This window comes from Engraulis encrasicolus, chromosome 2 (assembly GCF_034702125.1).
Source record: "Engraulis encrasicolus isolate BLACKSEA-1 chromosome 2, IST_EnEncr_1.0, whole genome shotgun sequence".
Classification (NCBI taxonomy): domain Eukaryota; kingdom Metazoa; phylum Chordata; class Actinopteri; order Clupeiformes; family Engraulidae; genus Engraulis; species Engraulis encrasicolus.
Genome location: NC_085858.1, coordinates 480,001 through 494,769, shown reverse-complemented (window position 1 = coordinate 494,769; position 14,769 = coordinate 480,001). Strand labels below are relative to the sequence as shown.

Genomic DNA, 14,769 nt, shown 5'->3' with positions numbered 1-14,769 from the left:
GGAATATTTTACCTTCATATTGTAGTTGGGCCGGTTCCTTTCTCGCTGCCCGTTTCCATTGCTGGTCACAGACCTACTTTCAGTGTTTGCCGTCTGGCTTTATATGTTTTCCCCTTACGTGTATTACTCCCCCGTGTGTCACCGTCTCGTCTGTTTTTGTATGTTCGCGCTCTACATGTTCCATGTAACGTCAAATCACAATGCTCTCCTGAACTGTTCTGATGATGTAAAAGGCGGCGTTGACGCGTCTATTTGTGCGCACTCTCCGCTAATACGTCTCTTGTTTGATAATGGGTGAACTGACAACGTTAGTCTGGAATTGTGGTGGTTTAAATGCCCCTCATAAAAGAACTAGCACTCTAGGATTACTGAAAAGGAAAAATGTTGACATTGCTTTCCTGCAGGAGACACATTTACTTCAGGCTGACAACAGCCGCTTGGCTAATAGATTTTACCACACAATTGCATCTTCTTCTGCCAATACAAAAACAAAAGGTGTGGCTATTGTTGTCAAACGAAATCTCTCACTTAAAATACTGTCGACATGGTCGGATAATTCAGGCAGAATTGTGATTTCTACTGTGGAATTTTCTAATAGGAAAATTGCTCTGATATCAGCTTATGCCCCCAATAATTATGACAAAATATTTTACAATACACTCACACATCAAATGTTAGAACTGGAAGATTGCTACTTCATGGTAGGTGCGGATTTTAATGCTGTGTGGGACCCCTTGGTAGACAGGTCGGGTGCGAGGGCAACAGGGGACCAGGCGCAGGCCACAAATGCTTTGAGGTTATGGGCCAATAATTTAGGGCTTATAGACATCTGGCGTGTAATAAACCCCACTCACAAGGACTTTTCTTTTTATTCTGGTAGGCATAAATCTTTTTCTAGAATTGATTTCCTCTTTGTGTCTCCCCATCTTTTCAACACTATAGAAAAATCAGAGCTACTTTGTATTGCACTTTCTGATCATAAAGGCGTTCTATCTTCTACTACCCTTGGGAATCTATCCCAACGTGCTGTTAGATGGCGTTTCAACACTTCATTATTGAAAGATGAAACTTATATCTCTCAGTTTATTACTGAACTTGATATGTTGTTTACAAGCTTCAATGTTGGGTCAGTAGAGGACCCCAGGATTTTGTGGGATGCATTAAAAGGCTTCATTAGGAGCAATGCAATTCTATACTGTTCTAGCAAACATAAAGCTAAGTCTCTTCATCTTAAAAATCTTGAGACTGAGCTCTCCAGGTTAGACTCCCTATTACAAACAAATTTCACAGATCAAACAGACCTTAAGCGTTCTTTAGTCAAAAAGGAAATTAATAACATTCTAAAACAGAAGTCAGAATTTCTAATTCACAGGACAAGGCAACGCTATTATTTTCAAGGCGCTAGACCTAGTCATCTACTTGCCATGAGAATTAGGGCCAATGATCACTTTGCAGATATACCTATGATTAAATCTGAGGATGGCGTCATCAAGACTGACCCTGTCGAAGTCAATGCTACCTTTCAGAGTTTTTATACCAACTTATATGAATCTGACGTCACTCTAGACAGAGCCCAGTGTGTTTCATGGTTAGAAAACCTTAACTTGCCCCGGCTCACAGTAGAAGATTCGGCCGCCTTAGACAAACCAATCACGCTAGATGACCTGAAGGAGGCAGTGCAGAGTATGCAGAAAGGAAAATCTCCGGGTTTGGACGGGATCCCCCCTGAGTTCTATGTAACGTTTTGGGAACAACTGGGGCCTTACCTACTTGACATGATTCTGTTCTCTCTTGATAAAGGGGAACTCTCAAGGGATGTTAACACTGCCTTGATCTCATTGCTCCTGAAAAAAGATAAAGATCCTTCTGATTGTTCTAGTTATAGGCCGTTAAGCCTCTTGAACTCTGACCTTAAAATTTTTGCCAAGCTTTTAGCCCAACGCCTAGAGCCTTTCATGCCCCATTTAGTCGACCATGACCAAACTGGATTCATAAAAACAAGAATGGCTGCAGACAATGTTAGACGTCTTCTGCACATTATTGATGCTGCAGAGTCCTGCGATACACCAATGTCACTCCTATCTCTGGATGCTATGAAGGCGTTCGACAGATTAGAATGGCCCTTTTTATGGTCTGTGCTGGAGGTGATGGGCTTTGCCCAATCTTTCATTGGGATGATTAAAGTTATGTACTCTAATCCATCGGGACGCATCTTAACTGGGCGTACATTTTCTTCACTGTTTCCTGTCTCTAGATCCTCACGACAGGGCTGTCCTCTGAGCCCCGCACTGTTTGTTCTCTCGTTAGAACCCCTTGCCCAAGCTGTTCGTCTGTCCCAGTTGGTATCTCCTATAACACTACACGACACACGTCATCATCTCTCTTTATTTGCAGATGATATCATGGTCTATCTAGAAAATCCATCTCAATCCATCCCCCATCTTCTGTCTATTTGTGAGAATTATGGCAAAATGTCAGGTTTTAAAATCAATTGGTCTAAATCTGCACTCCTTCACTTGAATGAGGCCGCCTGCAACTCCAACATTTCTTCTTGCATTCCGATTGTCAAGCAATTTAAATACCTTGGTGTTGAGATTTTCCCCTGCCTAAATAAAATTGTCAAACACAATTACTTAGTAGCCCAAAATAACGTTTTGAAGGATATGGAAAAATGGGTGCTTCTCCCTATGTCTATCCAAGCTCGTGCCTCAATTGTAAAAATGAACATCCTGCCCAGGATCAATTTTGTCAGCTCCATGCTTCCTCTATCTCCTCCTACTGACTACTGGACTAAATTACATTCAGCCGTTTCTAAATTCATCTGGAAAGGCAAGCGGCCGAGACTTTAACTGGCCACCCTTCAGAGGAAAAAGGAAAATGGTGGTTTGGCTGTTCCTGATTTTAAACTGTATTTTTGGTCTTTTGTTTTAAGACCTTTCCTTACTTGGCTTAATCCAGACATGCCTGCTTCTTGGCTTACTTTAGAACGCGCTAAGACGAAACCATGGCCATTACAGGATGTTCTATTTTCTAATATTTCTAATAAGCAATGCCAACTAAGATTTGGGCCCATCATCTCTTATCTCATCAGGACCTGGCGGGTAGTAGAAAAGTTTTCTCGCATAAACTGTAACTGGCACTCACATTCCCCTGTATTCCACAATAAGTCGTTACTGATAGGTGGGAGTCCTGTAACAGCACCGCATTGGGAACAACGAGGGGTTCATTATTTAAAAGATATATTCAGTGACTCTGGCTTGTTACCATTCTCTGACTTACAAAATACATTCAATTTGCCACGTTCTACCTTTTTTTTCTATTTACAATTAAGATCTGCGCTCAAAGCACAGGGTGTCCCCTGGCAAAGTTCCTTGCCTACTCATCCTATCCGTAAACTGTTTACTAGTCAGTCATCAACAAAAGGTATGGTATCTAGGCTTTACCACTTCTTGGTCATACCCAAACATATTGGCCTTCCTATAGAAAGGGTCTGGTTGCGGGACTGTCCTGATCTAAGCGAAGAATTTGATTGGGACGACGTTTGGTCCAGCATCTCAGAGGTGTCGCGTAATCCTGATCACCAACACATTCATTATAACTTCATCCATAGAACCTATCTGACCCCTGTAAGGATGCACCACATGAAAATTGTAAATAGCCCTTTATGCACGTTTTGCCCAACTCAATCCCACGGCACCTTTCTCCACATGTTCTGGGACTGTGGCCCTGTCTCTCAGTTTTGGAATGATGTTGCATCTTGTCTGTCTCGTTTGTTCAATGTCAATGTGCCTGTTCACATGGGTGTTTTGATTTTGAATGACTTGTCGCCTCTCTGTGTTGCTGGAGTAACTCAGAGGGGAATCTATGCTGGACTAACCGCTGCCAAGAAGATGGTAGCTACACGGTGGAAGCCACCCCATGACCTCTCAATGCGGCATTGGAGCCTCTCTTTTTTGGACGTTATATTCATGGAACTATCCACAGCTAGAGTCAATGGAGCTTCAGAAAAGACTTTGGACTTTTGGCGTAACCTAGCAGTCTCTATCAAAGACTTGATGGGTCACTAGAGCCTTTTTTGTTTGTTTGTTTTTGTTTTATTTTTATTTTTAGTTTTTGTCTTGTGTTTTATCTTTATGTTTGTCTGTTTCCTGTCTTTGCAGTTGTTATGTGTCTGTGTCATGTTTGTCGAGTCTTGTCTCCCCTGCCCCTCCCTCTTTTTCCTATTTTACGTGATTTGTAACTCTGTTATAACAAAAATGATAATAAAAATTTGATCCAAAAAAAAAAAAGTTACTTATACAGGCACATTGTATGTATTAGTGCTAGTAGATGTATCCCTAAAATAAAGTGTTACCAACATTTTGCTATCCTGATACCTTCTGCGCAGTGATAGAACGTCACGGGGGTCACACAAGGTTTCACTTGGCGTAAACAACTAAAAGTCATGGATTAAAACTGGCTATAGTTGTTGCTTGCCACTAATTAATGAAAACTGCATGACAGAAGACATGCAAGCCTAGTGCAGGTTATATTTGTGCTTTTTAGTTTTGTTTTTGTCCTGAAGTCAGTCATAGCATAGCACAATGTATTAATTAAGCTGTAAGGTCCCACCAAAGTTTAGACCAAACCTACGCCCTTGCTGGGTTGCATGGCATTTATTCAGCTTTATGCAGGTGTTTGTCTACACATAATGAAGGATATCTGTTCAAGAGGTTGTGATGGAATAAGTATAGCTCCATTAATTTCTGGTGATTTTGGGTCTAACATTTGCATTGATTCATGGTTTTAATCCATGACTTTTAGTTGTTTACACCAAGTGAAACCTTGTGTGACCCCCGTGACGTTCTATCACTGCGTAGAAGGTAGTATCAGGATAGCAAATTAAAACGGGAGCCATCACCAGCATCTTTCCAGGACTTTCTCATTCATTCCCATGTTTATTGCATGTATCTGCCAGGGCTTCATTGTTGGCTGCAACTACAGACAGTTAAAACTTGCACAGTTGCACTCAAAAAAGACAGGAGGGGAGGATATAACGCTTAGATAAACACTGAACGATGCAACACATCTTGTGTGATAGATAAGTATCTAACTTCTGGGGCCACTGTACTTACTGTCGAGGTAGTGAAATAACTTCTTATGGTAGTCATCCTTTTCTTGTGTGGGTGGCAACATTGTCTCTGAGGCTCATAATAAAGGTCAAATTCAGAAGGAAACACGTATGCCATTACGAGACAGATGCGTTCACTTTCAGCACCAACATAATGGACCATTGCTTTCATGTGAGCTACCGTCACTCTGTTGCAGCCAATAGCGGCATGGGTCATCATAGCTCCAAATAAACAGCGGAATCATAAACAAAACAGCTACTTTAAAATGTGCTTTAATTTAAAGGTGTACCATGTAATATTGTAGTTTAGTTCCAGAATTCATGCTGCCCATTCACAAATGTTACCTTTTTCACCAGTACTTACCACCACCCCCAAATTCTAAATATTCATTATGGGAAAATTACACTTCATACATGAAAAGGGGGATCTTCTCCATGGCTCACCATTTTGAATTTCCAGAAATATACATTTTTAGCTGCAAAACTTACTGTACTTTGGTTATAATAGTAAATATCGTTTTATTACTCAGTAAATATTCATGAAAAGACCAAATTTGGTAATAGGCAGCACATTTTCAATGAGAAGCGTAGTTGTAGGTTTTTTTATGTTTTAAAATTAATGCTACCACTGCATAGTATATTGAAATATTAAACTAATCAATGTAGATTTTCAATACATTAAAATTATATGGCAAAAATTGGTAGGGACTATTTTATATCCCTTGAATATTGGGGGTGACTGGTCACATCCGTCACCCCCTAAAATTACACCCATGCAACCTAGCCATGGCAATGTGACTTTCTTACCTTGCATGGTGGCTAATAGCAAAATGTTGGCTAAACCAAAATCCACCCCTTTGCAGGCAGCAACAATAGCAAACACAAGCTGGAATCAGATGAATAATGTGTCTACATAAAATTGGCCAGGGTCAGGATTTTCTCTGCTAATTCAGTTGGACAGAATCAATCTAAAAACCCAAACTGCAATATATTTTTTCATGATGGAGCCAGAGACGGGCCTTGAACCACATTTTGATTATTTCATTTCGCTATGAGAGAGGGAATAAAGTGTACAAAAAGCCTAAGAACCTAAGATGCTTCCTTTTTCGCACCCTCTTCCGTATCAAAAACATCTGTTTAAGGAAGCAATCTACAAAATAACGTAAAAAGCCCTAGATGCAGAGATAAGATCAGAGGCATAGCTATCTTAATGACGTTATCAGTTCTCAGCACTGCAGATAGCATTGATGGGTTCTCATGGAAAGAAACAGGCCTTCAGGGAGTGAGGGACACAGAGAGTTAGTGTGTGTGTCGATGATTGCTTCGTATCTGTGTACTTAACATCATCAGGCTCAGACTCAGGGAGGAAGTTAGCCTATCCATCTGTACCCTGACATGAGAACACTAAAACGTTAAAAACCAAGTGGACTGGACAGGTGGTTTCCCTCATCTCTTTGCCAGTCTTATTTAAGAAGCTTGTCGGAGAAACCTATGAGTTGAGTCATGCACTAAAAGGTGTTCTGTCACCTGATTGAATAGCAAATACTGTAGTCTACCTCGTGCTGCTATGGATTGATTTGCATCCAAAAATGTCTCCTTTAGAAACACCAGTCAGTCATTCCTCATTCCTCCCAGCAATATTGTATCTGTACCCATGACACACCCCACTGACCAGTCCAGTCGGGGCACTTAGCCCAATTACACTAATCAGTGTAAATTAGTGTTTGTGTGTTTCCCAAAAGTGGGCGATGTAAAAAAAAAAGATAGTTGCTGGCTTGCCTGACTCAGGCTGGTGACTGTGTGCAGACTGAGAGAGAGAGAGAGAAAGAGAGAGAGAATTACCAGGATGAATCAGACCTCTCAAACTAAAGGACAAGCGGCACTTGAGGAAACTCTTTAGTGGTGCTATAATTAGGCCTTTTAACCTTTCTTTCGTTCTTGTAGACCAAGGACCACCCACCACCAAAAATAGCAGAGGGACATCCCTGCCATGTATCAGGCAGAAATTATGGCCGCAGACATTCTGTTTGTGTTACAAGGCAGCATAGCACAGTGGGCACACTGTTGCCAGGCAACGAGCTGCTCCCATGGTGAGGGTAAGGTCCATCAGCTGCTTGCTGTTCACAATGTGTTGTTGTTTTGTTGTCGATCTGTTTCTTTACTTGTTGTTGTCCCCTGAGCAGGTCATCTTTTCTTATTTGCTTCAGTAGGTGCAGCAAAGTGGGTACCATGTTGCCAGGCAACATACTTGCTCCCATGGGTTAGGGCTATCATCACAACACAACACCACGCAAAATTGTGTTTTTGTTTATTAATTTGGTTTTCAGGTGTTGTTGTCCCCACTGCAGGTCAACACCGTCTGTTGCCCAGGCAATTTGCCACTCCCAAGGGGCACATCGATGGCCTCTTTGTTGACCAAATGCTTTCGTTAATTTCATTTCTTTGTCACCCCCATTGCAGGTCAGCACCGGCTGCTACTACTGCTGATGGGCGTAGTGCCCAGTCCTCTCATCCTACAGCTCCGCAGCTGCATCCACTGTGCCAGCGTGATGGAGGAGATGGAGCAAGAGTTTGCCGAGTCCGAGAGCGCCAGGGCCGAGGTGGAGTCCGCCCAACAGCACACAGAGTGTGGCCGCAGCGACGCAGACGGGAGACCGGGCCGGCGGCGGCACCGGCGTCCGCACCCCAAGAGAATTGTGGGCCGTGGCTGCCTGGCACAGGCCTGGGAAGGCTTTCGTGAGCGGCTCAAGTGCATTGTGAACAGCAAGTACTTCAACCGAGGGATCATGATCGCAATCCTCATCAACACGCTCAGCATGGGCATCGAGTACCATGAGCAGGTGAGGTGGAGTGCTTGTCAACAGCTCTGTCTCCCTTTAGGATTCCCTTGTACCAAGGGTTTTGGTTACAGTCCCTGGAGCAGTGTGGGGCACTTCACATGGAGGGAGGAAGGGATTGGGAAGGGTGGGGATTGAATCAGCAACCCTGTGATTTACGGGCCATTACACCACAGGAGTCTTATCCGTTTGATTATTTGTTTATTTGTTCCCCATTAGCTGCAATGCTACAGCTATTCTTCCTGGGGTCCTTTTCTTCAATAAAATCAGTTCATCTTAGTATTAAAAATTACATCTGAAAATCATACAAAAAACAATACGATAACATATTACAGTAGGCTATATATAAGCAAAAGACATTCAAATTACACAGTTGTATACAGCCTGCTAATCAATATCAATTTATCAAAATAAGCATCTACCCTCTTAAAAATAACTCTTTCCTAAAAATATCTTTAGAATAATTCTGTCATATGTCTCTTCCCTTCTTCTCTACCCTGAGTGCAAGCCTAGTTCTGCACCAGTTCCACTGTTACAGTTAAATGAAGTTAGAGTGTCATGGAGTATCACAGACAGACAGATAAGTATGGCTTCCCTCTGTTCTCCATTTGGAGGAAACCCGGTTCCCAGTGTCAGGCTAAACTAGACTGACACTGGGTGCCAGGGGCAAATGAGGTGGCATCCACATGGTTGTCTGGCGTCCCTACCCCCTCCCCTTGTGTGTCCTTGCCCCTTCTCTCCCTGCAGTGCAGGCTCAGTTCTGCAATCACTCCCCTGGGGTCAGGATGAACAAGGAACAAGACTTAAGCCTTGAGAGCAACTTTGTTGTTAGCAACGGGTGCTGGTCTGGTTATTGTCAGGCTGTGGTTGCTTTGTTTGGAGCATCGCTAACAGATAGGAGATATACAACAGAAGGAGTGTTATCTGTGTGAAGTGACACCGCACGAACAAAGCCAAGTCCCACCATCGCGCTACCTTCACACCCCACCCACCTCACCAACTTAACCTATACACTGTAAAACATTGCACAAAGTTGAATGCAAAAGAAGTAAGTTGCCCTGCTACCTTAAGTTTCTAATTTATCTGAACTTAAGAAACCATCAAGTTGAGTTAAGCCTCAAGTTGAGATCATTTACAAACTTAAGGCAACAGGGCAACTTACCTTTTTATGTTTAACTGGCATGCAATGTTTTACAGTGTACCTACGCACATTATGTTACACTCTCCCTTTACCAGAGTCCACAATCCAGACTGCTCTGTGTGGAAGCACAGACATCTGGGCCTTGTCTGTCTGGCTTTTATCTCCGTCAGAACAATGCATTCGCCTCACAGTATTTCATTGGCGTACACAGAGGGGATATGGCTATTTATTTTTCATTCATAAACATTCTGGGGGCAGAAATGTGTCCTGGGCCGAAGCATAGCCTTATTGGGCTAACAGCGAGCACTGCTCTACTACCCCTTTGAATTTGCGCCTGCATGGCACAGCACACTCACTAATTTACTTTCTTTGCTGGGTGGGGTTCAGACTGTGGGCTTCGGGAGAGTTTTCATCCAAGCATTACTATCATCGTACATGCTAATACCAAGATATAAACATGTTGAACAAGGGTTATTTGGAACAGTAGCTGTAGCTGCCAGCTTGCTTGCTTGCTTTTAGTGGCCGTGTGAGGTCCAATCTTTTGCCTTCTTGTATCTAAGCAGCACTTTGTTGTTTTATGTAAGCCCCTGTTGTCGCATTTATTGTTGTTGTTGTCTGTCGTGGTTATGTTGCAAGACCCAAGCATCCTGAGTAGTCCTCGGGTGTAGTGCCAGGCTCTGGAGAGAGGGAGTAGAGGAGAGATGGAAGAAAAGTTGCTGATGCTGCCGGCCCGTCCAGTAACCTAGTTATGCAGCGGAAATTTGCTACAGCTGCTGGGCAGGGAGGTTCAGAAGGAGGTAACGCATGGTCATGAATAGGGTGGATGGGTAATACAAAGAAGATGAAATGTTACATAAAGAAAGGAAAAAAGAGAATGGATGACAACATAGTTTGATGGTTTTCTGGGTGGAAGATGGTGACATGGTGCTGATTTGGGAGATGAGAGGATGGGGTTTGAAATAGGAACGGGGTAGAGTGGCAGGTTATGATGGGGGTGGAGAGCTACTGCATGACAAAAAGAACCACAACAAAAAGGATGATTGGGATTGGAGTAGCAGGGAGGACGGTGGTCGGTGATGGGCCTGGGTGGATGGTGGAGGGCTAATGAGGGGATGGGGTTAACCATGGAATCAGAGAAGCCCGGGACAAAACCATCTGAAAAGGCCCCCTCCTCAATACGAACATACAATGTAATGGGGTTCCAATTCTGGATCCCCTCTCTCTCTGACCCCTTTGTTCCCCCTTTCGGCAAGCCTGCATGGAATCATGGTGTTCCATTGATAATACATGGATTCCTGCCAGTTAATGCTGAAACTCATTCCATACACAGTCTATCACAAATCAAGGCTAACAATCAGTGGCAGAACCATGCAGCGTCTTCATTGAAAATAAAACACAGAAGCCCAGTTAACAGCTGTTGTTAAAGGCACCCTTGGGGAAAAAATGTGTTACATACTGCAGGTGCTCTGAACCATTTCCACTGAACCATTTCATCTACCAGCAATCACTGGGGTGTGTCATGTGTTTGTGTTATACTACCATGGCAGTTTATATTGATGGCGGCTTCGTAAATGGGCCAGGTTTATGAGCCGCCTCATATCTGTGCCGTAGCAAATGCCTCGGGGAGGCAGCGAGTCAGGCAGGGAGAGACTGAATGACTCCTTGAGTGGCCTACAGTGAAAGGGGTATTTTTGTCTCATTAAACTTTGTTCAATAAATGGCACACACACACCTCCACAAAAGGAAACACACCACCAGCGTTTCTTCATTTACTTGCTTCACGTTCTGATTGTGCTCCCATGTACAGGGGCAAAAGGAGCCGCAGTTGAAGGTGAAGACTGTGCACATCCCAGGAAATGTGCAGGACCAAGGCCGACTGTAATCTTAGAGTGAGGAGTCTGCACACTTAAAATCCTTTTTTTCTTTGTTTCTTTATTCCATGGCAGGAAGGGATGACGTTTCGAGACTGTTGTCTTCATCAGATTCTCTACAAACGCTATAGTCTTATTCAATTTGCTGCATTGTCTGCATGCGGACAGCAATACATTCTGGATGAAAATGTTGCATGATGCTTTGAAATCTTGTCCGAGTTACCTAATTTTAGTCATGTTGTGACGACAACCTGACATATCACATGGTGTCAATCTATTGCGGGCTCAGTGCGACTTGCAACTCCTGCAGTTGCTCATCCCTGTTGATCCTCATCTGCATACCGCCTCCGCGAGGACGCACCTCTGAACTGATTGGCCAAAACCCCACATTAATTCCTCCTCCCCACCTGTCCCTCCACACCTCACACATGGTCTATGTAGATCAAACTGGTGCGAGCTCATCGTCTCTTGCAAATTTGTGGTGGACTTTAAATACGCTGTGTTTAATACCACCCATGCCTGGATAAATACTAAATACTTGTTTATTGATAGTGTGATTAACCTATATGTATTTGTATGTTTGTGCTACTGTTTTAAACATGGCTTTTGTTCCACAACACCGGATTTATTTAACTCCCTATCAGGGTGGAAAGGGTTAACAAACTAGCCACACCCCTACAGGCAAGGTGTGTTCTAATCACTACTCAGACTCTGGATCCGTTCGAAACAGGGAAGGCAGTTGTCCTTCCAGTGAGCTAACTGGACATCGAGTCATGAAGTGTGGATCGAAACAAAAAATTGCTTTATTTCTTCCCTTGGCAGTTGACTGCATTTGTGGGCGTAACGGGGATATTTGAGGGCAGCATCAGATGCTGACTTCGCTGCCTTGGTACCCAGCATGCTGTGCGCCACCTCCCTCTCAACCGGAGACCTGAAAAACAAACATGGCTACTACCCAAGCTACTACCTTATCATACTCTTTATTCTGACACTTATGTATGTAGATATTGAAAATCGAATGGATAAATCAACATTGTAGTATCTAAATATGCTGTCGCTAGATCTATTTATAGCCCATTTTACGATTCCGCCGTCTGACGATCAGTCACTGTTCAAATAGCATGCGTAAGCTAAGCGCTAACGTGATGAACGTAACTCTCGCGATAGAATCACCGTAACATCAAATGCGCAAGGCAGCGCACTCGTTAGTGCCGTTCGTAATGGCTGCCTCATCAGCTAACCTCACCTATCTGATCAGTGATCTGTTTATGTAGGAGTAGAGTCATCGAGTCACTGCCTTCCGTTTCGAATCGACCCTGTGTTTGTAGAGAATCTGATGAGGACAACAGTCGAAACTTCATCCCTTCCTGTCATGGAATTAAGAAAACAAGGAAAAAAGGATTTCAAGTGTGTACTCCTCACTCTAAGATTACAGTAGGAGCAACAGGTCACTGCCAAGTGTGTGTTCCGTGCCAGGTTCCTCCTTTAGTTGTTGGAGAAGATGATAGAGATAGAGATAGAGACAAAGGGAAATAAAGCTTTTTATCTGCCTTTCATCACCTCAGGGAGATAGAGAGAAGGTAGCATAACCTCTGAGGCATTGCCCTGTATTAGAAAAGAAACCCAGAACCACAATAAAAAGCAATGCTGAGGGTAAAAGGTATGGGTCAATGACGTGACACCAATATTTTGCGTTCCTTTGATTTTCGATAGTAGAAAAGGGTTCAAATTTGACAAAACTCTTACAACTTACTTGGATACATTATGTTTTTGAAGAGCAAGTCTAATTTATTGTCCTTTCATGAATTTTGAGTGAACACTGAGAGTCCAATGATGAAAATCAAACCAAATATTTCAACATGTCCAAAAGAAGAGAAATACCCAAGAAAAGTGATGAACTACTTTGGCATAATCCTGCATTTGTTTGGCATTAGTAAAAAAAAGAAAAAAGAAATGGGACATCATTTCTTACAAATATTATCTCTAACTTGAGGAATTGTGTGTGTCAAGTCAACTAAATTTTATTCACTTGAACAAGACCACGTGCCAGAAAAAGATATTACATAGAAGAAGCTCTGATTACTGTAGGTGGTACATGACAAGCTTAGTAACTGTACTCTAGTACCTAATTTCTTCACATGGTATTGACTTTGTAATTAATTACCCCTTTTCACTCGGTAGATATTATTGTATATTATTGTATAATATTATTGTGTATATAATATTATTGTGTATAAGATTGCTACTTAACAACACCACCTAGTTTGAAAGAGAACCTTAAATGTGCAAAATTAAAGCCAAAAAACGGTCACTAAAGTGAAGATAGTCATATGGAAAAAAATAATGGTTGAACAAATTGATACAGACCAGTTACAGGTTTGTGTTGATTGGCATAAACAGCATTTTCCCAAAATATATTGGTGTTTATCCGGGAATTTTGTAGTGACTTTAGTGCTCCATTTCAATGTGCTGACAATTTTTTTTCCAGTTTTAGATTGATTTGACAAAAATTGTTTAGAAAATGCCAGAGAGCGTTCAGAATTTGTTGTTTTTATACAGCAATATCACATAAAATGTCATTCTGAAATAATGTCAATATAAGTTTTCAAGAGCCAGAGACAGAGAGCAGAAAAACAAAGAGGGTGAAGGAGAGGAAGAGAGTGGCAAAGTGTAGGACAAAGAGAAAGAGAGAAGAGAAAAAGGCACACACACACACACACACACACACACACACACACACACACACACACACACACACACACACACACACAGACACACACACAAACACACACACACACACACACACACACACACACACACACACACACACACACACACACACACACACACACACACACACACACACACACTCACACATGCACACACACACACACACACACACGCACTCAACGCACTAACGAGGGGTTGGGTGTAGGAGAGAGAGAGAGGCTAGGGGGATATAATAACACTATAAAGAATTGCAGCCCTTCATCAAGGATGTCATGAGCAGTGTATTAGACGGCACGCTAAATCTGCCCTAATCCCCACACTTGGGCCTGACAGGAGCCTAGGCAACACAATACACGATGCTTAATGTAATGCAGTGTGTGTGTATGTGCGTGTGTGTGCCTGTGTGTGCGTGCGTGCGTGCGTGCTTGCGTGTGAGCGTTCGTGAGTGCATGTTCATGTGTGTGCATGTGAATGAGTGCAGACACCTCATTTGACATAGAACAGAGCACAGGAGGAAACTGGGCAGTAAAAGCAGGCGGGAGCGTTAGAGGGGCACAGGCAGGAAGCACTCGCGTTTCTAGAAAGTTCATTCAAGTGAATGACTGCAGTGACTACAGCTATTTCGACAGTGAAGGGGCGATCGAAAACATCTTCTAACGGAAGCTGAAAAGACTTAAATACTTGGATTGGCCTATGTGTGTGGGGCCTTAAGTCCTCCTATGTAGCATAATAGCACTTTAACATCTCAGCCTGAGTGCACTTGGATCCAGACGTGGACAAACTGGAAAGAGAAAGTCCTACTATGCACTTCTTGATTTTAGGTTATCCTGGGATGTTTTCATCTGCTGGATCAAACTAGACCTCACTTGTTAAATGATGAAGCAGTGGCTGAGAAAAAAGAAGGTCATGTATAGTCTCAACTCAACTCAAGACATTTGTTAACATTAGCCATTGTTTTTTTTCACTTTTCAAACTGTGAGAACCAGAGAAAAGAATCAGCACTGCTGGTCATTTTAAAACACAATTGTTTGCCCTTCCGTACAGAGAGAGAGAGAGAGAGAGAGAGAGAGAGAGAGAGAG

At 42.7% G+C, this 14,769-nt stretch overlaps 1 protein-coding gene across 1 annotated transcript in view; it reads left to right on the top strand.

The window, feature by feature from the left end:
• cacna1ha (calcium channel, voltage-dependent, T type, alpha 1H subunit a) overlaps positions 1 to 14,769 on the top strand; it is a 234,478-nt gene that overhangs the window by 103,780 nt on the left and 115,929 nt on the right. The window contains exon 10 of the mRNA XM_063219242.1: positions 7,571 to 7,950. Within this exon, the coding sequence (XP_063075312.1) occupies positions 7,571 to 7,950 (380 nt within the window). The remainder of the gene's footprint in view (positions 1 to 7,570; positions 7,951 to 14,769) is intronic.